The sequence below is a fragment of the Ovis aries genome, chromosome 24 (assembly GCF_016772045.2).
Source record: "Ovis aries strain OAR_USU_Benz2616 breed Rambouillet chromosome 24, ARS-UI_Ramb_v3.0, whole genome shotgun sequence".
In the NCBI taxonomy this organism is placed as follows: domain Eukaryota; kingdom Metazoa; phylum Chordata; class Mammalia; order Artiodactyla; family Bovidae; genus Ovis; species Ovis aries.
The window spans coordinates 36,619,593-36,646,194 of record NC_056077.1 but is presented as its reverse complement, the minus strand read 5'-3'; the positions used below and the strand labels follow the sequence as shown (position 1 = coordinate 36,646,194).

Here is a 26,602-nt window from a genome sequence, read left to right as displayed (position 1 = left end):
GGTTTTTTTCAGTATCAGACAGGCCCTTCCGGAGTCTCTTTCTCTTCACCCATTGTAGGTTGACTCCTGTCTGTGTACAGGTTGAAAGACCGAGATCATCCCCAAGTTGCAAGAGCTCAGGGGGAAATTTCCTGTCTTCTCTAACTCCATATCCCTCTGTCTCCCATTCTTCTATTTGCAAGTTCTTTGTGAGTTAATCCTTGTTGGCTTTGCCTCCCTTCTAACCTCAGTTGTGCCAGAGGACAACATCGATATCCACCTGCTCGTTCTGCTTTTCTCCTGGCAGGAGCATGGACGGGGTGCTGACAGATGCAGACTGTGAGAGCATCTACCCTGTCGTGTACGCCTCTAACAGAGCCCTGGCCTCTGCTGCAGGGGAGTTTCTGTACTGGAAGTGAGTGGGGCTCCTTTTCTTTGTTTCTTTAACACCATCTTGGTTTCTCTCCATCATCTGCTGCTGCTCTAAGCTCCCCTCCCCAACCCCTTAGTCTCCCTTGGTGCCTCCTTCCCTCCTCAATCCCTGGAGATTTCCCTTAGCTCTGTGTCGCTTTCTCCGTTAAGCCCCTCCCTCCGTGGTAATTTGGACTCTTCCTTTCTCCTTTGCTGTGCCTTTTCCCTGTGTCCCTTCCACCAGGCTCTTCTACCCTGAGTGTGAGACAAGAGCGCTGGGCGGGAGGGAGCGACGCCGAAGTCCACGCCCCCGGAGGACTTTCTTCTACCTTCTGCTGTCCTTTTTTGTGGAGAGTGAGGTGACGTATGGAAAGGAACTGTTGTACTAAGATGTGCAGGTAGAGAAGGATGGGAGCTGGCTCTACACAAAGGGGAGAAATGATTCATCAGGAGCCACTTCTAGCGTGTTAACATATCACTTAACATCTACCTTCTCCCACAGCTCCATGACCACGCCGCATACTTAGTTGACAGCCTGTGGGACTGTGCGGGGCCTCTGCTGAAGGACTGGGAGAGTCTAACAAGCCTGCTGCTGGAGAAGGACCAGAGTGCGTGCCAGCTGATAGCCAGGGAAGGGGCCCTCTCCCCTCCTTATAGGAAACCAGGAGAGATTTCTCTCTTGACTTGTAAAAGGAATAGGTCATGGGTGATGGGGGTGCTTGAGGGGGTTCTTAGGGATTGGGTGTGGCTAATCTATGAATCTGTTTTCCATCCGCCTGCCAACCCAGACCTGGGCGATGTACAGGAGAGCACGCTGATAGAAATCCTTGTGTCCAGTGTCCGGCAAGCTTCAGAGGGCCACCCACCTGTGGGACGGGTCACAGGGAGGAAGGTACAGCGTGAGGGGTGCGGGGTTGAGGGGTGTTGGCAGTGTTAAATCCAGGCAGGTACTGTCTGTCCTCATCTTTTGAGGAGCACCCTAAGGATGCTCCTTCCTCTGCCTCTCAAAAGATTTCCATTTCTAGCAAAAGAAATCTGAAGGGAGCTGCTTATCTTCCTAGGAAGATAAGATTATCACGCAGAGGAATACACATACATACACCTTTCCCCCATCCCAAATGATTAATTTCAGGGCTTAACCCCCAAAGAACGTAAGATCCAAGCCGACGACAAGGTGAAGCTGACTGAGCATCTCATCCCCCTGCTCCCCCAGCTCCTGGCCAAGGTAGAGGTGCCTCATTGCTCAGCCACTGGGAAAGAGCGGGTGGAAGGAAGTGGCCTCCAAATTAGCAGTGTGGCAGGTTGTAAGCAGGCTTCCCTCTGAATCACTGCAGTTCTCAGCTGACGCAGAGAAGGTGGCTCCCCTGCTGCAGCTTCTCAACTACTTCGACCTCAACATCTACTGTACCAGGCGTTTGGAGAAAGTGAGGGGAGAGGACAACACATTCCCTCTGGCTTGCTGCTTTTGTCCCAGAGCCAGAGATTCCACCGCCAGTACCTGGTTTTTCTTAAGGACATAGATTCTAGAAAAACCAATAAGCCTTCCTTCTCTTAGGCATCTTATCCTTGAAGTTTAATGTCAATGCTTTTTCCTTTCTCCTGTCTCTAGTCCCCTCAGGAGGAGTTCTCTTCCCCAGCTACCCCACGACACTGTTCTCCCACCTTTTCTCTCTCAGCATCTGGAGCTGCTCCTGCAGCAGCTCCAGGAGGTGGTGGTAAAGCACGCGGAGCCTGCAGTGCTTGAGGCTGGTGCTCACGCCCTCTATCTGCTGTGTAATCCTGAGTTCACGTTCTTCACCCGGGTGGACTTTGCCCGCAGCCAGCTGGTGGATCTCCTGACCGACCGCTTCCAGCAGGAGCTCGAAGAACTGCTTCAGGTTGGAAGTAGGGCCACGTGACAGGACTCCCCAGACCTGTGTGGGAGAGGCCACGAGATATGGGGGTGTGCATCCGCGAGTTCTCGGGGAAATGCCACGTGGACCTCCTTTCTTCCTCAGTCGTCCTTCCTAGATGAAGATGAGGTATACAGTCTGGCAGCCACTCTGAAGCGCCTCTCTGCCTTCTACAAGTGAGCAGCTCCCCTCCTGCTCCCTCTTCTATTGCTGCCGGTGTCTGTTGGAGTGTAACATTTCCCTCTTCCTGCCTCCACCCCCCACCAAGTGCCCACGACCTAACCCGCTGGGAGCTTTATGAGCCCTGCTACCAACTCCTCCGAAAGGCTGTGGACACAGGAGAGGTTCCTCACCAGGCAAGTAGACAAGTTGGAAATGTGGAGTCAAGTGGAGTTGTAAGGGCCCCATGTCCTAGGTGGCCACCTTGCAGGTGGTTCCAGCCCCAGGGACGTGGAGTGGACGAGAGAGCTCCGTCGTGCATGTTGTTCCTCTGTCCCACTCTTGGAACGTGAATGTACTTTTCAGCACCTGAAAACAGTCATTCTCTTTGGCTTCTGGGGAGTCAAGGATAATATTGAGGGATTATAGGAGACTTTAAATCAGGAAGAGATGGCATTCCTGCTCAGGATAGAATCCTCTGAAGACTGTCCAGAATCACTTTTTTCCTCACCAGAAAAGGAAGTAGGTCTCTCCTCATCTCATTCTCTCTCCTGGTCTGCTTTTTTCTTCCTTGTTTCCTTCATGTGTATCTGCCTATCTGTGTCTCTCCGCGCCTGCCCGTTACTCTGCTGATCTTTGCTCTTTAACATGTGGTTCTTACAGGTGACCCTGCCAGCCTTGACTCTGGTCTATTTTTCCATTCTTTGGACACTAACCCACATTTCTGGATCAGATGCTTCCCAGGTGAATATGGGTCTGAGGAGGGGGAACAGGAATGGAGTACCAATGTCTTCCTTCATTCCTTCCCCTGAAGTCATTGTCTCCACAGAAGCAGCTGTTGGATTTGAAGGGCAGGATGGTGGCCTTCTGTGAACTCTGCCAGAGCTGCCTCTCAGACGTGGATTCTGAGATCCAGGAGCAAGTGAGCATTTGTCAAGGATGCATGTCGTCTGTAGCCCCACTCCCATGGTCTGAGGAAACCCATTCTGAGGGGAAATTAGCAATATAATTTCTGTTGTGGTCAATTTTCTGTCCTTTTTAAGCATTCTTTTTTTCCCCCGACAGGCTTTTGTCTTGTTAAGTGACCTGCTTCTCATCTTCAGTCCTCAGATGACTGTAGGGGGACGAGAGTTCCTTAGGCCTCTTGTCTTTATTCCTGAAGCCACTCTGCAGTCTGAGCTGGCCAGCTTCCTCATGGACCACGTCTTCATCCAGCCTGGGGAGCTGAGCAGTGGTACCGGGGCTTGGGAAGGGTTTGAGGCTCAGGCCTGCGGCCTTGGAGGGCAAGAGGCCTGAATTGTGATTCTGACGCTTCCACTCTGCACTTGCGGGGAGCCAGGTCATTCCCAGGAGGATCGCTTACAGATTGAGCAGCTGCACCAGCGGCGCCGCCTCCTGGCTGGGTTCTGCAAGCTGTTGCTTTATGGGGTGCTGGAGATGGACGCAGCCTCGGATGTTTTCAAACACTACAACAAGGTACAGCATGGCGCCAGGCTGAGAATGGCTCTGACCCCTGACCTCAGACATTGTAGCGCTATAGAAAGGGTGGGGAGATGATAGTACCAAGCTTAAAGGAGAAGTCAGGGGAAGGCCCGTAGTTTAGAATAAAGGGACAAAGAAAAGAGACTTAGTAGTAAATAATTGTGGAGAAAAAGCTGTTAGGAAGAAATTCATTGGAAGGAAAATACCTTAATCTTCCTGTCCAGAAATTTTTCTTTCTGTGAGCCTAGTCTGTGGAATGGGGTGATGTAAGAAGGGGAATAAAAAGAACAGAAGAGGGTTCAGTCCTTCCAAGGTACCTAGATACCTACCTTGGTCTCCTCAACCCACCATCGTGCTGATTTCTGTTTATTGAGTACCTAGTATCCCAGGCACTAAGGGCTCCTCAGTGAACAAAAGTCAACTGTTCCTGCCCCCTGGAGCCTCTGTTCCAGGGGAGACAAACAGCGAAGGTTTCAGTGTGGTAGCAGTGTGTTCTGGCAGGTTCCTACTCTTCTCTGAGAAATGGACTCCAGGCAGGGTTTCTTCCCTTCATTATTTGCCTAAACCGTGATTTCTCTGGGGCTTTGTCCCTACTGGCTGGAGTTGTGGTCTAGTATGAGTTGTTTCATGCTTAGATTCACATTCCCTACCTCATGTCCTTTTGGAAGGAGGTAATAGGGCTGTGAAGAAAAAATCAAAACACAAACAGTCCTTTCCTGTGGTCAACATCATTTTCTCTACTTCTTTCCCATCAGTTCTACAATGACTATGGTGATATTATCAAGGAAACATTAACTAGAGCAAGGCAGATTGACCGAAGCCACTGTTCCCGAATCCTGCTGCTCAGCCTCAAGCAGGTACCCCTTCTGCCTGGGGGGCCTCAGACCTTCTGTCCCCCCTCTGTGGCCCACCCCTAGCTGTTCAGAACGTGAGCTCTTTCAGAGCAGGACGTTTCTAACTTATTTTGACTTTTATTTCACATGACAGTCTCCTTCATAACTAGTAGATCCATAAAAAGTAATTTATTTTAACTGTCGGGGCAGTTTCTACCCCACTCCCATAGAACTCCTATGTGAGTTAGTACCTGGGAGCACCAGCAATAAAGTGATAGCCAGTTCCTGATTTTCTTGTAGTCTGTTGTCTCTCAGCTCCTTCAGTTACTACAGACATTTTAAGTTATTGTTACAGAGCATAGTGAAGCCTTCTCTGGTGCAAGGCAGTCAGGGATAGGGTCAGTGTCCTCGGAGGAAAGAAAGTAAAAACAGCAGATGGCGTCCCAAGCCCTTTAGAATTTCTGGACAGAGAAAGGAATGCTGTACTTGCTTGTTCTATCTTGTTCCTCCCTTTCCGTGTGCCATGTCTCAGTTATACACAGAACTGCTGCAGGAACAAGGGCCCCAGGGCCTGAGTGAGCTTCCAGCTTTCATCGAGATGAGGGACCTGGCCAGGAGATTTGCCTTGAGCTTTGGACCCCAGCAGTTACAGAACCGTGACCTTGTGGTCATGCTACACAAGTAAGGAAGTATTGATAGAAGGCAAGGTACTTGAATCTTCCGGAGTCTGTGTACAGGACTGGCTGGGAGTGAGGTCTCAGAGGGAGGGTCATCGGGTCCCAGGAGTAGCAGTCACACGGGTGAGCGGGTATCCCTGGGGGACAGGCTGGGTCCAGGGGGAGGAAGAAGCATTTGGACAGGATGCCTCAGCCCTGGGAGAGAGTTGGGAGGGGCCTGTCTTCCTAAAATGATTCTTCTCAACCAAGGGAAGGCATCAAGTTCTCCTTGTCTGAGCTTCCTCCAGCTGGCTCCTCCAGTCAGCCCCCAAATCTGGCATTCCTGGAGCTCCTTTCGGAGTTCTCCCCCCGACTCTTCCATCAGGACAAGCAGCTGCTGTAAGTTAGGGGTGGGTGGATAAAGATGTGGGTGAGAGAGGAAGGGTGTGGTGAGGGCTGTGACCACTTCAGCCAGGCTCCATCCCGCCTCTCTCTTAGACTGTCCTACCTGGAAAAGTGTCTGCAGCGTGCCTCCCAGGCACCTGGTCATCCCTGGGGTCCAGTCACCACTTACTGCCACTCCCTCAGCCCCGGAGAGAACACGGCAGAGGTCAGCCCTCAGCGCTACCCCCGCTCCAAGAAGAGGCGAGTTGAAGGTGAAGTGCTCTGAGTGTGGGTGTCAGGGTGCTCAGCTACTGCCTTGATTGCCGCTGCTGAGCAAAGCAGCACGCAGTCGTCTTCCTCTTTCACAGTCTTGCGTTTGGTCAAATATTCATGGCGCCCCTACTATCATTAAGGCTACTCATTTTCTTCAGGGTTTATCTAGCCAAGTAAAAATAGCCAACTTCTATGAAAAATTAAATAGAAACTAATGATAAAACCAAAGATTGAACTAAAAAATCTGTACATTTATGATGCCTCTTGTTGACATATTGTTATTTTGCAATTTTTAAAAATTTTATACAGTCTTCATGATTTTTATAGTCTTCAGATCATTACCTGTCATATTTACATAAGTTTTTTCTTTAAAGTGAATTTTTTCAAATGCAGTTTCATCTTGTGATAATACCCTAGAAATCACAAATTTGAGGTGTAAGTTAGTTTTCTAGTGTACATTTTAAAATACTAGTAGTCATACCCCATTCCCCCAGGTCTAGGTGGTATACTTACCTATTTCTTGTCTCTGGGTTTGCTTACTTTGACATTTTGTGTAACTGGAATCATAGTCTGTGGCCTGTGTCTTCTTTTAATGAGCATGTTTTTAGGGTTCACCCATTCTTAGCATTTATCAGTACCTCATAACTTTTCATGGCTGAATAATATCCCATTTGTATGGAAATGTCCTTTTATCCATTCATCAGTTAATTGACATTTAGATTGTTTCAACTTTCTGACTGTAACACATGATGCTACTGTGAACATTCATGTGTAAGTTTTCTCGTGGATGTAGGATTTCACTTCTCTTTAGATATATGTAGGAATGAAATTGCTGGATTATGTGGTAACTCTATGTGTAACTTTATGAGGAATTACCAAACTTTTCCAAAGTGCCTACATTGTTTTGCAATTCCTACAGCAGTTGACAAGGGCCCCAGTTTCTCTACATGCCAAACTTGTTATTGTCTGTCTTTTATTTTATCCATCTCTTAGTGACTGAATTGGTATCTCATCCATTTTAGCTTAAATTTGTATTTCCTTAAGTACTAATACTGTTGAGCATCTTTTCACATGCTTATTTGCTATTTGTATATCTTCTTTAGAGAAATACCTATTCAAATTCTTTGCTCATTTAAAAATAGGGTTGTCTTTTTATTGTTGAGTTGTCTCTTACCAGATAAACAGAAAAAATTTCTCCCATTTTTTGTCTTTTCATTTTCTTGATGGTGTCCTTGAAATACAAAAGTTCTTAATTTTGATGAAATTCAACTTAGCTGTTTTTTTGTTGTTTGTGCTTTTGATGTCATATCTTAAACTTTCCTCATCTAAAGTCAAGAAAATATATTCCTGTGTTTTCTTCTGAGGGTTTTCTAATTTTAGCTAATACATTTAGGTCTATGATCCATTTTGAGTTAATTTTTGTGTGTGGTGTGAAATATGGTGTGAATTCTTTTTAAGGTCTTCTGTATACCACCTAAAGTTATCTTTCATACCACTAGGAAACTCTGCTTTTAATCAGTAAAGTAATACTTGTTAAGGACCTACCATACGCAAGATACTGTATTAGGTGTTTTAGAGGCCATGACAGATTCTCAAGCAGCTTACCATCTAATAGAAAAGAAAGAAAATACATTTATAGAAAATCTGAGCTGTGAAGTCACCAGTAAGTGATAACTTCCCCGGGGTTGGACAGATGACTGCTATAGAATTCAGAGAAGAAAGGTATCATTTTATGTTCAGTTGATCTATGAAGGCTTTATCAAGAAGATGGTATTTAAGCTAGATATTAAAAAATGGGTAAGATTTATATAAGCTGAACAGAGGAAGAATAAGTACCATGGACCAGCAGAACAGCACAAGCAAAACAGGTCAGTGTTTGCCAAAGCACGTGAATAGATAGATTGGTTTGCCTAAAACAGAGGGTTTGTAAAGTTAGGATAAAACTGAAAAAATTGGTTCCATTGCTCATTCATCATACTTACTGCGCGCCTTGCATTCAGTCGTGCTTGGAACCCAGGAGTGAGCTTTCTTTGGAATAGTGTCAGATAGCGATGTGCTGTGGAGGAGGGTGGGGAGAGTCTTACAAAAAGTGATCGGGGAAAGCCACAGAGAGTATGAATGCAGGGCAAAAACTGGACAGAGTGAGGGGGGTGCCTGGTGTCTATCAGAATAGCAGATGAGGACTTAACCTGGCAGTCCAGTGGTTAAGACTCTGTGCTTTCAATGCAGCGGCTGTGGGTTCAATCCCTGGTCAAAGAACTAAGATCCCACATACAACACAGCCAAAAAGTTAAAAAAAAAAAAGGGGGCAGTTAAGGGAATAGCATACAGGCGGGTGCAAGTAGTCCGGAGACCATGGTGGGGTGTCTCTGGCTTGTTCAAGGAATAGCTAAGAAGGCCAGTATTGCTGAGTGGAGATTGTGTAGGATATAGGACCAAAGAGGTTGTCAGGGTCCCAAGCGTAAGTCAGAATAAAAGCTCTGGCTTTTACTCAGAGTGAAGTGGGTAAACATTGAGGGATTTGAGCAGAGGAGTGACAGGATCCGCCTTATATTTTAAGGGGTTCCTGGGTGCTGTGTGGAGAACGGACTGAAGGAGAGGCAGGGCTTGAAGGCAAAGAACTGCTGAGGAGGCCTGCTGCAGGGGCCCAGACAGCAGGGAGCAGGTGAACTGGGGAGAGACAGATGTGAGAAGTGACTAGACTCTGGACATATTTCCAAGCTATCACTAACAGGGCCTCATAATAAGAGAATGTAAAATATGAGAGAAAGGAGTTGTGAGAAAGGAGTTGCAGATGACTCCAAGGGTTTTGGCCTAACAGTTGGAAGACTGGAGTTGATAGCAGCTGAGATGGGGAAGTCTGTAAGAAGTGAGACCAGGACTTTGGTATGTTACGGGGGAGATGCTGGAGACAGGAGTCTGGAGTGCAGGTGGGATGGGGGCAGAAGCTTGAGATAGATGCAGGAGTTGGTGCTTAAAGTCATGAACCTGAAGGGCGAAGAAAGCCACTGAGGATGGAGATGGGGAGAGGTCCTAGGGCTGAATCCTTGGACATTACACCAGTTAAATAGGCTGGGAGATTAGGAGTCATATGGCGGCTCAGGTTTATTCTCGGAAGACAAGCTCACAGGTGTGGCTCTTCCCTGTTTAGGGGATGTTCTGCTTTACACCAGAAGCAGCTCACTCTCTGGTTATTGGTTTCAGAGTGCAAACAAGGCTGTGGGGAGGGAGACAATAGGTGTATGAGTATTTCCAGTTGATGAATACTAATATCAATTTGACTTATGTTTTAAAATAGCATTACCTGGGTTTTCTAAACGTTTTGGCTTCTTTCTCCTTTGCCTTCCTCAGTCTCTATAAGAGACAGTCCTTAATATTTTGAGCCCCAGGTTTTCCTTTTATCCTTCATATTAGAACTAGGCTGACATTACGGTCATTTCATTTTTTTTCTGGCTTTTAGAAAATCCAGTCTTTCATTTTTCTGTTTCTCCTTAACTCTCATGCTTCCTGCCTAGTTTCAGGCCATTCTAAACTTTTTCTCACTACAGAAACCTTGAATGAATGGAATCTCAGATTTCTTCATTGATTACCTGAGACCTCTCAGTCTCAGCGACTCCAGCCTTGTGTCACATTTGTGTTTGTACATTACTGTTTATCTGTGGAATGTATGTCTCTTTCCATCTTATTTTCTAAGGTGTGTATGAATTTCTCCTGGACAAGCCCTTGATACAATTCTATAACCCCTACTTTTTAATACGTAGGGCTGTGCTCAGTTTTAGTCATGTCGTAATGAGACCGTCTAGATTTTCTGTTGCCTTCTTACTTAACTTTTTCTTACCAAATCCTGAGCAGATCTTGAAAATCTGAAGTGTCTAGTGGTACCTGGTCTCCAGTAAGCATGTGCCTCTGCTGCTTTTCAGGGCCCTCCAGGCAGCACAGAGAAGATGTCTCTGCATCCCAGGAGGAAAGCCTACAGCCGAACAGCATCCCGGCCACACCTGCCCTCACCTCCACAGCTGTGAAGAGTGGGCAGCCCCTTGGGGCGTCGGAGGAGATGGAAGAAGGCAGCAGCTCAGAACTGGCATTTCCCCAAGGGTGTGTCCCCCGGGGAAACCTGGCTCTGATTCCCCAGTCTGGTGTCTCCCTGTCTGTGTTGTGTTGTTGCCTGCCACAGGACCCCCTCATTCTTGGTTCTTCTCAGGTCCTTTCCCCGTTTTTCAGCTTTTCATTTTCTCTTTTCCCCTCCACTCTGAACTTTGTGCTGGCTTTAATGCTGGCCACTTTACCTCCTCTTTTTACCCTATATTTTTATCCCTTGTCACTAATCCAACTTCATTCCCAACAGCCTATACATTTTAGGCAACCCAAGGTCAAGGTCCTTGAGTCCACAGCATTTCCAGACTCCGCTCAACCCTTCAGGTCCTGGTCTGGGCAAGCAGCTGACCCGGTGAGCTTTTCTCGTCATCTTCTGTCTTCACTTCAAGTCTGTCCCCCGTCACGAGGGGATTCTCCCTCATCAGTGCTGCTGTGCTGGTGCTTTCTGGACTGGCTCTAACCACACAGCACTTCCTTCCAGTGTAATGTGGAGCCCTAGTGTATAAAATGGACAGAAGTAGAGCTGCTCTGATGGGAGCAGGGGTGCGAATCTGGACCCCTGGTCTGCTTACTGCCCTGCCCCTGCTTCCCCATTCCCCTGGGGTGCCCCATTCCTCTTGGGTCCTTGAAAACCTCTACTCTTGGCCACTGCTTCCAGGCTCAGCTTGATGGAAGAGGATGAGGAAGAATTAGAAGTTCAGAACGACTCAAGTGAAGATTGGCAAGGTTCAGGCAAGGTGAGTGGACCCAGTAGTCCCTTCTCCCTTTAGAACTGGAAGCAGATGCGAGGGACAGAACCTAGAGTGATTCTCCTTTGTCCTGTGATGCCTTGTCCCTGGAAGCTGCCCCAGACGCTTTGAAAGAGTCATAAAAGAGTAAGGGTTTGTAAGTTTCTGTTCACTTTGCTTGGACTTTAAGTACCAAAAAGGACTGGAACCACACTCCCATTCTCAGTCCCCATGTAAGTATTTTGTTTCTTAATTGCCCCAGAATTAAAGGAAGCCCTCAAGCTAGAGAGAAATGGGAGGTTACCCAGTGCTTGGAGCCTGGCAGCAAGTCTCTCGTGTCCCAGCGCAGGCTCAACCAACCTCTGCTCCTGAGAGGGCTGCCCGAGCCCCTCCCCCACTCACTCCACTGCTCTTGCCTGCCTGTTTCCGCAGGAAGAAATGCTGCCAGTTCAGTAGGAAACACATGGAATTCAAATGAGATGTCTCGTAGGAGTCCTAGGTTCCCCTGCTTTATCAAGTTAACTCCATAACCCCTCTAAGCCTCATCTTTAAAATGGACCTTTACATAAGATACAGAGAAAAGGCACCTTATAAACAGAAGAGGATTGTGTTTCTGCTGCTGTTCCCTTCTCCGCTCTTTGAGGAGGAACGGGCATAGCGGAGCAGGGTGGAGGTTGAGGGGGTCTTGTGCACGAAGGCAAAACCAGACAAAATGCTCCACCCAGAGCCTAGACAGCAGGACCTCTGTTAGGTGTTTAGTGCTAAAGTTCCCCCAGGAAAACCCAATCTCTGGTTCCAGAGCTGAGCAAATGTAAGGTCTCCGGCAGGCCAGGAGAGGGGGCACTGCCCTGATGACTCTCACTTTGCTCCTCTGCCCTCCCTGGCTTCAGGAACCCACTCGGCCTGAAATTTGCCACATGAGAGAGAAAGGACCCTCTGTTGTCTGTAGGTGATGGGAGTGGGGAGGGACTGTTCTGACATTTGACCCCGTTCTCTCTAGTCCTCCTCCTCCAGTGAGCACAGGCTGGACCTTTTAGATTCTACAGAGCTGAACATGGAGGTGAGTGTCCCCAGAACAGACTGCAGAAGGCAAGTTAAGAGGCCGCAGCCTTGGGCTGCCGTCTCAGTCGCTTGGGGCTTTAGCGTGTCCTGGGGGAGGGGCAGTACCGGAAGAGGAGTGTTTGTCACCTGGAGGACGTTGCAATCATCTCTTTGACCTCTGGTCCATTGTTAGGTCTCTGTAAATTACTTTCCTCTTTCTCATTACAGGATTTCTGATGTAACCCTAGGTCCTTCCCCATCTCCAGGACATGACCACTTAGAAAAGGCCAGCAGAAAAGATGGAATGAAAGGAATCATTGCTTCCCCACCCCTGGTCTCTGAGGGGAAAGAGGTGGGCTGTGCCTTGCTACCCTGGCCTTCTCTGGCGATGCTAGACTGGAGCAGTCACAAGCTCCTGTCCTTCCTGGGGCTCCGTCCCTTTCTTTGAGCAGAGTGTCTATTTTCTGCTGTTTGGAATTGGCGGGGGACATCACCTCAGTTGTGGAGAGGGGCACTGCACACCTGTGTTGAAAATAAGGAGCCCATATATTTTTCTGTATTGTGGGAAAGTTTCTGAGCTTCTTTTGTGCCCTATTGATTTAGCTCAATAAACATGTATGAGTCAGTTGCAGGATGTGGCTTGAGACTGTTAAACTGATGGGAGGTCAGGTTCTTTGCTGGAGCCTTAAGCAGCTCTCCCCAGCCCTGTGGTCCCATGTACAGGTGCTGGCGTTGCCCCTGCCCCTGGCAGGTGCTTTGTGCACTGGCTCTCAGGGATGTGTTGCTTAGTCAATGGGAGACTCGCTGCCTCCGAGCAGCTTGCCTGGTGGAACGAGTTTAGGTCGAAGAGGGAAGGTAGGGGAAGTATCCCGAAGGGCGGACCGTGTGCCTCCACTGAGACCAGGCCAGTTTCCGTGTCTTGGTAGCCCTCACCCATGTCCTTCTTTCTAGGGATAATTTCATGCCCTCATCCCAGAGACAGCTGTTGTAACTTGAACTTTATTATAGAACCTCAGTATCTGAGAGTTGGGAAGAAACTCAGAAGATATTCTGAATGTCCAACCCCAAACCCTCACCACCACCCTCTCCTCATCCTTTCATTCCCCAGCTAGTTCCTCACCAAGTCCTGGCAAGTCATTCTCCAGAATTTCTCTCATCTCTCTCCTGTCAGTGCTGCCGTCATCTCTCACCCAGACTCCATAGAATAGCCTCTGGCTACTGGACTTCTAGGAACTGACTTGTTCTCATTTTGCTTCTTGAAACACTGTTCTCCATTCCCTCTAACAAGTAATCGAATACCTGAAAACTGTTGTCACTTTTCTGCTGTGACTGCTTCCTTGTGTGGTTTAAGGAACTCTTCAGCCTCTCCTTTTAGATACAACTTCAGTTCTTCCCCGTCCTGCCCATCTGCTGTAATCAATCTCACGTTCTCGCTGTGTGGCGTCCCAGGGTGGACACAGTCATCCAACCAGTCTAATGGTTTCTGCAGAAGGATGCATGGTTTCCTGTGATGAGGTCACTCAACCAAACTAATTTCTTCCTCCTTCTCCGTCCCTCCAGATAAAAGCTAGAAGTTGGGTTTGTGAGTCCCATTTTAGAAAGGCAGAGTGCCAGTGCCCTGGGCACCTTTACCTGTATTCAGTGGAGCGGGTCCAGAGAGGAGCCTTTTCTGAGGGGTCTGGGAGCAGAGTGGGAAGACCAAGGTGAAGATACAGAGGTCACCAGGGGTCTAGGAGGAGAAAGAATCCCAAGTTACTTAAATACCAGTCAAGCTGGTATTTCATGAGATCAAAAGAAAGTTGGAAGCTCTGTAAATGCGGAGATCTTTATGCAGCCAACAGACCAGTGTAGGAGCCTGAGTCCCAGCCTTAGAATCTGTGCATGCTTTACATCATGTTCCCCGAATTCTTTGCCACTCTCCATATATTGAGAGTTTGCATCTACATCCTTTTCCTTTGAACATGGGCTCTGTGAGTGCTAGGTAAACAGAATATGGTGGAGTGATGCTGGGCCAATTTCTAAGCCCAGACCGTGAATAAACTGGCAGCTTCCACATCCTGTTTCTTGAGATACTCACTCTTGGTGCTCCAGCAGCCACGTGGAGAGGTCACATGGAGTTGTCCCTCCAGCAGCCCTGAGGTCCTAGCCTGTACTGAGCACCAGCCGCCAGACGGGGTTCAGATGTGAATCAGGTGATTCTAATGCTCAGCTTTTGAGTCTTCTAGTTAAGGTCCCAGACATCAGGGAACAGAGACAAGCCATCTTCCCAGTACCTTTTCCAGATTCCTGACCCACAGAATCCAAGAGCATAACTGAACAGTGGTGTTTACACCATTTTGGGGGGTTCATTATGCATCATTAGTAACTGAAACAGAACCTTAGAGTCACAAGATGCTTTGGACATATTTGTCAGTTTAAAAATTATTTATAAAGTAAAAATTTACCACCTCTTTTATTATGCATTCACGTGTAATGGATGAATTTATGGAATGTTTTAAAGTATTTTATTGGTTAACAGTACAAAAACCCCTTTTTTGCTCTAAAAGAAACATTATACTGAGCACAGTGAGAAACAACGAGGAAGCATTTTGATTGCAGTTGCACCCCTCCTACCGTCTCCTTGTGGTTACTTGGTCTTTGGATGCAGGATATCTTTGGTAGGTCCCAGCGTTTGCCACTGGCTGTTTAGCAGTTCACTGCAATTTTGGTATTTTTATAAGAGGAGGTAAACTCATGTCCTTCTCCACCATCTTATCTCCGCCCCTGTTATGAGAAACATTTTTTAAATCATGGCTTATTTTCTGAAGTTCTAGTTAAAAGTGTGTTTAAAACTATCAAAATAAACTTTTTTTTTTAATTTTTATTTTTACTTTATTTTACAATACTGTATTGGTTTTGCCATACATTGACATGAATCCACCACAGGTGTACATGCGTTCCCAAACTTGAACCCCCCTCCCACCTCCCTCCCCATAACATCTCTCTGGGTCATCGAAAAGAGTATCTTTCTAACAGATTTAAATCCAAATGGAACCAGTGCTGCTTTGGCTGCATTTGTTACTTTTTAAACAGATGAATCAAAACCCACTGAGATTCTTCATTTGGAAGACTTGTCAACAGGTGAGAAAGTGATTTCGAAGTTGAAATAACAGCATTCTTAGAGGGAAAAACACATTGTTTGGGACAAAAACTCCCTACATCCTGTAGCACGTTAAGTTGCAGTTGGTCACGCGAGCTGAGTTTACTTCTCTGACCTCATGATACTGCCCTTGTTAGTGGTGAACCGTGGCAGGTGTACCCAAGTGAGGGCACCAGTGTCACTTGAAAATACAATGAAGTTAACTTTTTATTAGTTATCTTTAGAAATGTCCATTTTTCCTACGTGACACCAGTGGATATTTTGTACCACCTGAGTTTGCAGGCACCCCACCTTGACAGCTGCAGCTCTGGAGGGTTCTGTGCCAGTAAGCCCCATGCTGGCTCAGGTAGGGCTGGGGCTTCCTAAGCAGCAGCTCCAGACAGTCAGGCCCAGGTCAGGATGGAACCATAGCTGAGGCCAGTTCGGGCAGGAGAGGTGGAGGCCTCTGCACGGCTGAACCTTCCCGTGTTGACAGTGACACGAATGTTTGCAGGGGACTGGCGTTGCTGTGCCTGGCCTGTCTGCTGAATCACTGCTTAAATCATTTTAAATATTTTTCAGTAAGACTTTTTCTTCCTTTGCAACCATGAACTCTGCCAGAAGGTGAGTTGTTGAAAAAGTGTCAGTCATGTCTAGCTCTTTGTGACCCCATGGACTGTACAGGCTCCTCTGTCCATGGGATTCTCCAGGCAAGAATACTGGAGTGGGTTGCTATGCCCTCCGCCAGGGGATCTTCCCAACCCAGGGATAGAGCCCAGGTCTCCTACACTGTGGGCAGATTCTTCACTATCTGAGCCGCCAGGGAAGCCCTGGAAGAGTTGGTGTTCTCTCCTAAAGTGAAGAGGGTTTTTCCAGTTTGTTGAGAAAAGCCTTCCACTAAGAAACATTTAAAGTTTTCACTTTGTCCTTTGAACTCCAGGCAACACTGACCCTGGGGGTTACAGGATGTAAGAATTTGTGCTTGGGTGACGTGAGAGAATGGGATGGTATTTTCATAAATACATTTTAAGGCCTTCTGTGTAGTTCCTTCCCAGGGAAAAGGGGGGAACATCAGGATCCTGAGAAGAGGCCACAAAGCAATTCTCTAGCTCAGATTCCCTGAAAACCCTGTGTGTGGAGTGGGATTGCTGAGAAATAGGCCCTGAAGAGTGCTCAGGCAGGAGGGGAGAAATGGAAAGCCAGCAAACTCGCCAAAGATGAACCCAGGGACCTCAGGAAACTAGAGGGCAGGGCTCAGGATGCTGGGGAGACCTAAAGGACAGTCCATTTACTTCAGGAGATTAGACTGGTCATGGGCTGAGTGGTGTGGCAGAAGCAGAAAAACAGGGTCGTGCATTGGCCTCCCCCATCAGGATGGCAAGGGCACCTGAGGTGGGGACTCAGCACAGGTTTTCTGCTGAGGTGGCAGATGCTGCGGCTTTCGGGACAAAAACATTATTCCACTTAAATTTTTCACTGGGACAAGCTGCTGAGCGTAGTGGTTAGAGTCAGTTTGGGAACTACAACTTTTGTTCACTGTGTACTGCTAGCTTTGTGATGCTGGATAAAGTATTTGCTCTTAAGGCAGTTGTTAGGAGCAATTCACATATGTTAGTTTCATAGTTAACAAATTTAGCACATAGTAGCAGAGACATTACTTTGCTGGCTACGGTCTAGTCAAGGCTATGGTTTTTCCGGTAGTCATGTATGGATGTTAGAGTTGGACTGTGAAGAAGGCTGAGCACCGAAGAATTGATGCTTTTGAACTGTGGTGTTGGAGAAGACTCTTGAGAGTCCCTTGGACTGCAAGGAGATCCAACCAGTCCATTCTGAAGGAGATCAACCCTGGGATTTCTTTGGAAGGACTGATGCTAAAGCTGAAACTCCAGTACTTGGGCCACCTCATGTGAAGAGTTGACTCATTGGAAAAGACTGATGCTGGGAGGGATTGGGGGCAGGAGGAGAAGGGGATGACAGGATGAGATGGCTGGATGGCATCACGGACTCGATGGACTTGAGTCTGAGTGAACTCCAGGAGTTGGTGATGGACAGGGAGGCCTGGCGTGCTGCGATTCATGGGGTCACAAAGGGTCGGACACGACTGAGTGACTGAACTGAACTGATACACTCAGATATAATATTTTACATTATTTTGATGCAAGAACTTAAGTGGCCTATTATACACATTTTAAATAGATGTAAAAATGAGTCTGTCTCTACAAACTCAAAATGAGGATGGTCGTCATTGTGGATGGTCACCAGGATCCACTGAGGGCTGGAGCCTGTCGTGGGCAGAGTGCTGCCCCCGTGCCATTCACCTGGTCCTCCAGTCACACTCAAGCAGCTTTCCCGCTGCTTTGCCTGATCGTGAAGACCTGGGAAATCCTAGCCCCAGTTCAAACCCTCGAGGTTTCCAGAGACTGATCACAGGCGCTGCTTGCTCTGCAGGAGGACTAGGGCTGTGACCACAGGGGTTTCACCAGGAGATGTCAGAGCAGGAGGTGGCCAGTACCAGACCTGTGTTATCTAACCTGTACCTCCAGGCCAGAGGGCAAAGGCCAACAGTGGTGTGAATACAGGGCTCACTGTACTTAAGATTTTAATGACCTCTGTGTCTCCAGAGCGCAAAATTCTGGAGACTGTTCAGGAATAGCCAAGGAAGTTCTGAGAAAGGATGAGCACCTTCACATACATCAGAACAGAAAAGCATTCTACTTAGGACCATGTGATATTGACACTGGAATAATCAAATCAATGGGTAGATGAGGAAAGAACCCAGAAGTAGGCCCCTTTGTAAGAATTAGTGATTAGGACACCAAGAGACCGAGGGGACTTGGCAAGATGGAGTAGAAAGGCTCTTAGTTACCTCTTCTCATGGGCACACCAAAATTAACCACAGAAGAATTAATGAGAAAGACCAGAAAAGATCTACAACTAAAGATATAAAGAAGGAACCACAAAATGGGTAAGGGGCAGAATTAGGACAGAGTCGACCCAGAGCAAGCAACCCTCAGATACAAAAGTAACTATGGTTGCAGAGGTTCTCCCCATGGACCATGGGGTTGGCGGCCCACATCAGGCGCCAAAGCCATTGGGAAGATGGGCCTGCAGAATGGCCTTGAAGGCTGGTGGGGCTTGCTTGTAGGGGCCAGAGGGCTGTGGGAAATGGACTCCACTCTTAAAGGGCACATAGAAACACACGGTGGGGGACTCCGGGCAGAAGAGTCTGAGGCAGGCCACCTCGGAGAGTCTCCCAGAGAGGCAGGTGGCAACCGGCATCCACCCTGGGGATATAAGTGCTGGCAGAAGAGCTTGTTCTACCACAAGGACACTGGCGCTGGCAAGTCCCATGTGGACTCCTCCCTCTGGGACGCAATTCCACCCATCAGTCAGCAAGTACCAGCCCCAAGACCCCTGGGCTCTGGGTCCAGCTAGTAGCGAGCTGGCAAGTCCTAGCCCCACCTGCCGACAGGTAGATATTAGCCCCAGACCAGTGCTAACCCCATAGTCTGCCATAGTGGGACCCAGCCCGCCCATCAGCAGGCAGGTAGGCACCAGCCCTGGCATCCCCCTGGACCCTGCTCACCAATTCTAGGACACCTTGGGCCCCTTGACCAGAGAACTTGGGATTTAGCACCACCCAGCAAGCAGGTTGACACCAGTGTCAGGATCCACAGGGCCCAGTAACCAGAGACCCTGGGACCCATCTCTGCCCACCAGTAAACCAGCACTGGTCCCAGGACCCCTGGGGTTCTGCAGTCAGCTAGCTGCCTTGTGATCAGGCCCCAACTAGGAGCTGGTAGACTGCACAAGACAGGGCCTAGAAGCCAGCGCAACTAGGGGCCAGCTATGCCTACCAGACTGCCCACAGTAATTAGCCTGCCACCATAACCCACACAGGGCCACCCCTAGAGCGTGTATCCCTGGTGACCAGAGGGGAGTGTGCTGCTGGGATACATAGGACGTCTCCTCCAAAGGCCACTTCTCCAAGACCAGAAAACGTAAGCCATCTACCAGATGGTGTGTTGGTCACTCAAGTCATGTCCAACTCTGCAACTCCATGGGCTGTAGCCCACTGGGCTCCTCTGTCCATGGACTTCTCCAGGCAAAAATACTGGAGTGGGTTGCTATTCCCTCTCCAGGGGATCTTCCCAACTTAGGGATCCGACCCAGGTCTCCTGCACTGCAGGCATATTCTTTACTGTCTGAGCCACCAGGGAAGCCCAGGAATTCCAATACATTCATGAAAAAGAGTCTGGCCCTACATAGAAATAAAAACAGCAAATTAAGCGGAGGAAGGTGACAGACACAGCAACATGTTACAAAAGAAGGAAAAAGACAAAGTTGCAGAAGTACGTGAAGTGGAGACAATCTACTCAGTAAAAAGTTGAAGGTAATGGCCATAAAGACGAGCAAAGAACTTCAGAGAAAAATAGAAAAGCAGAGTAAGAAGTTAGAAGTTTTTAAGGAAGAGTTAGAAAATATAAAGAGGAACTGAGTAATAAATAAAGAGAAAAATACACTAGAAAAAAACAGATTAAATGATACAGAGGAATGGACCAGAGAGCTGGAAGACAGCAGTGGAAATTGCTAGAGCTGAACAGAAGAAAATAAAAAATGAGGACGGTTTTAAGAGACCTCCAGGACAACATGGAGCACACTAACATGTACATACAGAGGTCCCAGAAGGCGGAGAGAGAGAGGGGGGAAGGGGCAGGAAACATATTTGAAGACATAAGAGCTGAAAACATCCATAATCTGGGGACAGCAACAGACATTCAGGTCCAAGAAACACAGAGTCCCAAACAGGATCAACCCAAAGAGGACGACACCAGGACACACTGTAATTAAACTGGCAGAACGAGAACATTAAAAGCAGTAAGGGAAAGCAACCAGATTCATACAAGGGAACTCTCGTAAGGCTATCAGCTGAGTTTTCAGGAATTTTGCAGGCCAGAAGGGAGATGCGTGATATGGCGGTCAAAGAGAAAAACCTACAACTAAGAATACTTTACCCGGCGAGGCTTTTGTTCAGATTTGATGGAGAGATCAAAAGTTTTATAGACAAGCAAAAGCTGGACAAGTTCAGCACTACCAAACAGAAACCTGAAAGGGGCTTGCCCAAGCGAGAAAAAGCTAACTACTGGAAACATGAACATTACAAAAGGAAAAACCTCATTAGTAAAGGCAAGTATACCGGAAAAGTAGTAAGTTAACCACACACAAAGCTATTAGTAAGATTAAAAGACAAAAGTAGTAAAAATCATCTATACTCACAATAAGTAGTTAAGAGATGCACAACAAAAAGATATTAAAATGTGTCTGAAATCAAGAGATCAGCAACTTAATCACATATATATATATAGATTGCTATTCGTAAACCTCATGGTAACAACAAACCAAAAATCTATCACACACACACACAGAAATTCAAATACTAAAGATAGTCATCAGTTCACAAGGGAATAAGGCAAAAAAAGAACAAAAGAACTACAAAAACAAGCAGAAAACACCACTTGGACTGGAGACACATTAATGCCACAGGTGTTAAGTTTCTGCAAAAATCCCCGTCAACATTAACACCACAGGTGTTAGTTTCTGCAGAAATTCCCCAGTCAGTAATGTGTTAATAAAACAGCAATAAGTGCATACCTATCAGTAATTACTTTAATGTCAACAGACTAAATGTTTGAATCAAAAGACATAGAGTGGCTAAATGGATACAAGACCCGTATATATGCTGCCTGCAAGACTCACTTCTAATCTGAGGAGAGAGAGACCAAGAGAGGGGATGGAAAAAGGTATCCATGCAAATGGATCAAAAGAAAGCTGAGGCACCAATACTTAATGGCAGACAAAGCCAGCTTCACAACAAAGACCGAATAGGAGGCAAAGGAGGGCATTATGTCATGATCGAGGGGTCACTCCAAGAGCAATAACTGCAGATACACATGCACCCGGCACAGGAGCGCCTAGACGCACAAACTAATAGCGACCGGCATAAGGGGGGAGGTGACAGCATCACAACAGATGGGCCTGGAGGGCACGAACGCTCAGCGAAATGAGCCAGAGAGAGTCAAGTACTGGGCAGTACCGCTTATAAATGGGATTTAAAAAATGCAACAGACCAGTGACTATAACAAAAAAGCACTCATGGAGAAAACAACTAGTGGTTACCAGTGGGGAGAGGGATGGCAGAGGGGTAAGACAGGGGTGGGCGACTAAGGGGTACAAACTACTATGAATTAAATAAGCTAGAATGATATTAGTATGTAATACAGGGAATATAGCCAATATTTTATAATTAGAAATGGAATATAACCTTTAAAATTGTGAATCATTGTTGTACACCTGAAACATATAATATTGGACATAAACTATACCTCAATTTAAAAACATAAGGCTACAAGGTTTGTACAGCACAGGGAATATAGCCAATGTTTTGTAACTTTATTTTTATTTATTTTTTTTTCACGGGTGTAAGATTTTTTTATTCCAATTCGCTTTGCATTCCAATGGAAATTATAGCACATATTCCCTTCTTGATTTTAAAAACAGTAGCTTAAAAATTTAACGTGAATTATAAAATGTGATAAATTTGCAGATCAAAGATAGCTTTGATTGCTTGCAGCAACAAGTTTTTAAAACAAGATTTAAAGTCATCATTTTCCACCTCCACACCAAGATAACCTTCTAATTAGTGATCAGCCGCACTGTAATCGCAGTTTAACACTGAGACTTGAGTAAACAGAAATATTGTAGAGCTTCTCCAGCCCCAGGTCAGGATGTTTTCTACGCCTTCTCATAATGGCGAACAGCAACCACATCGCCAAAAGTAAGAGTCATGACCATTTTGCCATCCTTAATCTCTCTTACAAAATTTGTTTCTTTGCCATCCCATTTCTGTACATGAACAAGTTTCTCTCCATCCAGGCTAACAACAGACTTACAGTTTCTGTCATCAGCGGTGGTTTCATCAAACTCTTCTCCCAGGTGGAAACTAATCTCTGTGTTCTTGAATGTGCTTTGAGTCCTGATCACCACTCTGTCCCCCTCCTGACTGATGATCACTGTTGGTTTAGTCACATTGCCCACCTGCCTAGTGGCAAAGCCCACACCAAGCGCCTTCATGTACTCATCAAAGTTCTGACTCTCCGTCAGCTTCCAGGTAGCACAGAAAGCCTCCACCATCCTTGCCCTTTCCCCGTTTGCTTCAGAAGCAGATAAAAGCGGCGGAAACGGGGATCTCCGGATCGCAGGGCCACTGCAATTCCAAAGACCCCTTTTCTGTTTTGTAACTTTAAATGGAGCATAATCTATAAAAAATTTAAATCACTATGCTGTATGCCTGAAACTAATGTTATAAATCAACCACCAATAATAATTTTAAAAGATTGCAAGTGACTATTCAACAGGGGCTTGGGGACATTGGCTGGCATCCTAAATTGTAAAATAACACCAGCTCCAAATTAAAATTCTTCATGGATCAAACATAAACTCTCATAAGAGTTAAGCATAGAAACAAAACTATGACGTTATAATTTGGCCCTCCTAAGCAATACACAAAATCTAGAAACAATAAAAGATGGACATTCTTAACCTTACTGAAAATTAACACGCAGAGGGAAAAGGGAGTGGGCGGCTGGCGAAGAACAGTAACGTTCTCTACTCTTCAAACACAACCACCACCACATGTGGAGTCCGAATCCCACACGATGAGAACCTACTGGGGACGACGTGACTTACAAGACTGAAAAAACAGCAAAAAGCTGGTGAATGGCTAACTTTGTGCCGGGGCTTTTCATTCATCCGTCACCCAGTATTTGACCGTGTGGAGGCTAATAAAAGAGCCACCACCCAGGGCCCGCCATCTGGGCGGGTGGCTATCCGTGAAGGAAAAGCACTCTCGAGACAGCTTCCTAGAGTGGGGGGGCTTCCTAGAGTTGGGGGGGCCTGACCTGGGCCTCGCAAAGTGGGGAGAAGAAAAGGATCCTCCCGGCTAGAGAGGCTGAAGTCCGCCCCGTGTGCCCTGGTGCTCGGCACTCGCGCTGGGCTGGGCCTCCGTGAAGTGGGCGAGCTCTGCACAGGTCTCCCTCACCTCAGGGGAGCAGGAGGGGAGAAAGCGGGTGAGAGAGCAGGTCTGAGTCAGGTCTGGAGACCGGCACCCAGCCTGAGAGAAGGTCGAAGGGTAAGAGAATGCACGCCAGCTGGGCTGGGTGCCATGAAGCGACGGGCCCGGAGGCCCTGCTTATTCTGGCTCTCCGGTGTGGATGTGAAAGACTGGGGGGCTGATGGCTGGCACCACGGAATCTGAAGAGATGCTGAATCAGGGGCATGTGGGCAGGGCAGGCCTCGGCACCACTGCCCTCTGAGTTGTCACCACACCCCGGACAGGAGTCCTCCACACAGACCCGTGGCTCTATCCCTTAAGCTCAACAAGCCACTCTCAGCCCAGGTGCAAGTTCAGCGGAAGACAAGACAGGACACAAAGCATTCTGAGCACCTGTCACTGGGACAGCAGCCCTCTTGTCAGTGTGTGTTCCGTAAAGGAAGATGGACAGGAGAGCGACCCAGAGCGATTCCGAGGGGGAGAGCCGGCTTGAGCCCGAGGCAGGGAGGGGGTGAGGGTGGTTAAGGAGAGGCCAGGTGGTCAGGACGGGAAGCCTTCAGAATTTCCTGATGGGCTGGAGATGAGTGAAGAGTTGCAGACGACTGCGCCTTTGGCCTTAGCAGCTGGAAGCCAGTTGCCCTCAGCTGTGGGGAGGAAGGCGCAGATGGAGCAGGGCTCTGCAGGCAGGTCACAGCCCAGCTGTGCCTGGTGGGCTCCGCTTCCTCTCCCCAAGTTCTGCCACATTCCATTCAGGGAGGTTGGGGGTGGTGGTGTGTGTCTCAGCCTTCTTCCTAAAGACAAACCAGGGGGTCCATCCCTCTCCAGGGAAGGACATCTTCTCAGGTCCCCCTGAAGCATATCTCCCCCCAGGGCTGGTACGCACAGGCAGGGCAGGGCTGGGAACCTGAGCCCCCGTCCCGCTCACACAGGAGCTCAGCGTGGGAACAGGGAAAACCTTGTCACTGTCACTTTAAATTTCTTGGCGGGGGGGCATTCCTCGACCCCAGATTCAGAGAAGGAAGTGGGGCAGGTTTGCAGAGAGTACCCAGCAGCTGCTCCCAGGGCAGGCTCATCCTCATACGTAAAACTTCCTGCGATGACACCGGAAATACAAGTGCTGTCCCCACGACCACAGCCCCCTGGAGCCCGGGCCAGAGGGGAGCCATGGACAGGCCCCGGGCCCTGGGCCTGCTCTGGGCACTGCTGACTCTCTGCCTCACTGCTGGTGAGTGGGGGCCGCAGAGGAGCAGAGGCCCTGGGTGCGGGTGGAGACCCAGGCCCAGACCTTGTCCCTGCACCTTCTCCCGCAGGGACTCCGGAGGTGTGGCTGCAGGTTCAGAGGGAGGCCACCGAGGCCTCCTTCACCGTCCGCTGTGGATTCCTGGGCTCGGGCTCCATCTCCCTGGTGACTGTGAGCTACGGGGGCCCCGACGGTGCTGGGGGGACCACGCTGGCTGTGCTGCACCCCATATTTGGCACCAAGAAATGGACAGCTGCCTGCCAGGCCCGCTGGGAAACCAGTACCAGCGTCTCCCTCACCTTGGAAAGGGCTCCCACGGCAGGGAGGGGCTCCAGTTCCAACACCACCTTCTGCTGCAAATTCACTTCCTTCCCTGAGGGCTCCCAGGAGGCCTGTGGGAATCTGTCCCTCAGCACAGACCAAGGTGGGGCGGATGAGGAGGGGGGCCGGTGGGACAGGGAGGGACTTGGGGCGCCAGCCACCTGACTGGTATGTCTCTCTGTGCACAGAGCTCCCTGCTCCCAGTCCAGCCCCCGTGCTGCGGGCCGACCTGGCTGGGATCCTGGGGGTCTCGGGGGTCCTCCTCTCTGGCTGCATCTACCTTCTCTACCTCCTGCGTCGGCAGAGGCACTGGTGAGACGCAGCCCCCGCTGAGCCCAGTCCACCGCCCCCATCTCCCCCCATCCCAGGCCGGCCACACGCTTTGCCTCTGACCACCCTCACTCTCCCCAGGTCGGTCATGAAGCTTCAGCCGCCGAGACACAGCAGCCCCCAGACAGACGGGAGAGCCAGTGTGAGGATGGGGGCTGGTTTCGGAGGGGAACGGAGGGAACTGCAGCTGGGGGGCCAGGAGATAGAGCCTCACTCGGGCCTCCGTCCCCATCACCCCTGCAGGCAGCCGGCCAAGCCTCCCTGACCTCCTTCCACGTCCCCTCCGCCGCCGCCGCCGCCACGACCACCAACTACTTCAGCCCGGCAACCCTGCACCCGGTCCCCCCACCCCAGCCACTGCCCGGGTGGGTGCCGCTCCCCCCCTACGCCGCGCGCCGACCCCAGAGCCCCGGCGCCTGGGCGCCCCCGCCGGCCTCCGCGCGCAGCAGCTTCGTCTCGGTCGAGAACCGACTCTACGCTCAGACGGAAAAGCGGCCGCTCCACGCCCGCGCCGACCGCATCCCGCTCCCGGACCGTCTGGGGCGCAGAGCCGCTTTGGGGCCTTCAGGAGTGCGATGAGAGGGACCCCGGGTCATCTGCCTTTCTCCTCTCCGGGCCTCTGGGACGCCCCCCTCTGCTGGATGTCTGCGTTCCGGGGGCCACCGTCTTTGCACAGCTTGTTTTATCCTTAGGCTTCCAGCGAGCGTCTCCACACAGACCCCGCGGGCTGCGGATGTGGGCAGCACGTGTGCAAGCGTGGGCACGCGGGTGTATGTGTGAGGTGACAAAACCCCATCCCACGTGGTTTCCTGTTTTTAAGTCCTCAGCTCCCCAGGTGAGGGCGATAACTGTCAACAAAAATGGTTTCTCTGACCTGGGCCTTTTCTTCTTTGGGGGTGCGGGTGGTGTGGGGGGGCAGGTTTGTAAGAGCTTAGCCGCGTTTCAACCCCTGTGAGGGGCCAGGTTAGGACCGGAGGGGAGGGGGTGTCAGCATGGGGACCTCTCCTCTGCCCCACCCCCGGCGGGGGTAGCGGGTGGGGGTGTCCTGGCCCTGCAGGTCTGGCTGAGGGAAGCCAGGTGGAAAGACAGGTTGGGGGTCTGGTGGCCCAACCTCAAATCCCACTATGTTCTGGGACCGCAGCAAAGGCTTCTGGGGCTTCAACCTCAGAAAAGTGCCCGGGTCAGGGGCTCCCCGAGATGGCCTGGAGGTGGGGCCCTGATGCCCTTCCTCCAGAGCTGACATTCAGAGGCAGGGGACCCACCTCAGCTCTGCCCACACCAGCTTCCTCTGGCTCCTCTCTGGTACCTGGGCACCAGGATTGCTCCCCACTGGCCTCCTTGAAGGGTGGTGGGGGCAGGCAGAGGCCGCTCAGACACGGCCTGAACCCACGCTTCCCCCCCCCCACCCCCCAAGCAGTTTTCCTCCTGTAAACAGGCCCAACGGCCCTCAGCTGGGCCTGGGCCTCCTCACGCCTTTCCCACAGGAGACATGGTGAGAGCCCTGCAACCGCAAGGACTCACCGGCCGTGACGGATTCTGGGTGGCAGGGT

General features: G+C 49.3%; 3 protein-coding genes across 9 annotated transcripts in view; 2 read left to right on the top strand and 1 right to left on the bottom strand.

Annotated features, from left to right (window-relative positions):
- The window catches only part of STAG3 (STAG3 cohesin complex component), a 28,759-nt gene extending 16,195 nt beyond the window's left edge, over positions 1–12,564 (top strand). For 3 of the 7 annotated variants that reach the window (XM_060405644.1, XM_060405643.1, XM_060405649.1), the window contains 18 exons: positions 287–394; positions 635–749; positions 893–998; positions 1,179–1,282; positions 1,523–1,615; positions 1,725–1,814; positions 2,067–2,267; positions 2,388–2,458; positions 2,551–2,638; positions 3,105–3,185; positions 3,256–3,363; positions 3,507–3,675; positions 3,781–3,917; positions 4,679–4,780; positions 5,289–5,437; positions 5,683–5,811; positions 5,911–6,068; positions 9,990–12,564. In XM_060405644.1, the coding sequence (XP_060261627.1) occupies positions 287–394; positions 635–749; positions 893–998; positions 1,179–1,282; positions 1,523–1,615; positions 1,725–1,814; positions 2,067–2,267; positions 2,388–2,458; positions 2,551–2,638; positions 3,105–3,185; positions 3,256–3,363; positions 3,507–3,675; positions 3,781–3,917; positions 4,679–4,780; positions 5,289–5,437; positions 5,683–5,811; positions 5,911–6,068; positions 9,990–10,624 (2,644 nt within the window). In that variant the 3' untranslated portion in view covers positions 10,625–12,564. The remainder of the gene's footprint in view (positions 1–286; positions 395–634; positions 750–892; positions 999–1,178; positions 1,283–1,522; positions 1,616–1,724; positions 1,815–2,066; positions 2,268–2,387; positions 2,459–2,550; positions 2,639–3,104; positions 3,186–3,255; positions 3,364–3,506; positions 3,676–3,780; positions 3,918–4,678; positions 4,781–5,288; positions 5,438–5,682; positions 5,812–5,910; positions 6,069–9,989) is intronic. The other 4 variants (XM_042240228.2, XM_060405647.1, XM_060405646.1 and 1 more) reach the window with 3 other exon arrangements.
- LOC121817855 (fatty acid-binding protein, brain-like) lies at positions 4,931–22,341 on the bottom strand. Its single transcript, XM_060405651.1, has 4 exons — positions 14,547–22,341; positions 13,566–13,662; positions 5,921–13,416; positions 4,931–5,809 (listed from the first exon to the last, which is right to left on the bottom strand). The coding sequence occupies exon 1, from the start codon at positions 22,240–22,242 to the stop codon at positions 21,844–21,846; it is 399 nt and encodes a 132-aa protein (XP_060261634.1). The 5' UTR covers positions 22,243–22,341; the 3' UTR covers positions 4,931–5,809; positions 5,921–13,416; positions 13,566–13,662; positions 14,547–21,843.
- Positions 22,342–24,286: 1,945 nt separating this feature from the next.
- Positions 24,287–25,925, top strand: PVRIG (PVR related immunoglobulin domain containing). Its single transcript, XM_027961230.3, has 5 exons — positions 24,287–24,386; positions 24,472–24,825; positions 24,911–25,034; positions 25,134–25,194; positions 25,296–25,925. The coding sequence occupies exons 1-5, from the start codon at positions 24,326–24,328 to the stop codon at positions 25,629–25,631; spliced, it is 936 nt and encodes a 311-aa protein (XP_027817031.1). The 5' UTR covers positions 24,287–24,325; the 3' UTR covers positions 25,632–25,925.
- Positions 25,926–26,602: the final 677 nt, after the last annotated feature.

What these genes read in the sequence shown, in the direction of transcription:
- LOC121817855 (XM_060405651.1), bottom strand. Translation starts at nt 22,242, where the DNA reads ATGGTGGAGGCTTTCTGTGCTACCTGGAAGCTGACGGAGAGTCAGAAC.
- PVRIG (XM_027961230.3), top strand. Translation starts at nt 24,326, where the DNA reads ATGGACAGGCCCCGGGCCCTGGGCCTGCTCTGGGCACTGCTGACTCTC. An exon ending in CTGCGTCGGCAGAGGCACTG is followed by an intron (nt 25,035 to 25,133) that starts GTGAGACGCAGC and finishes CACTCTCCCCAG; the next exon opens with GTCGGTCATGAAGCTTCAGC. An exon ending in AGACAGACGGGAGAGCCAGT is followed by an intron (nt 25,195 to 25,295) that starts GTGAGGATGGGG and finishes TCACCCCTGCAG; the next exon opens with GCAGCCGGCCAAGCCTCCCT.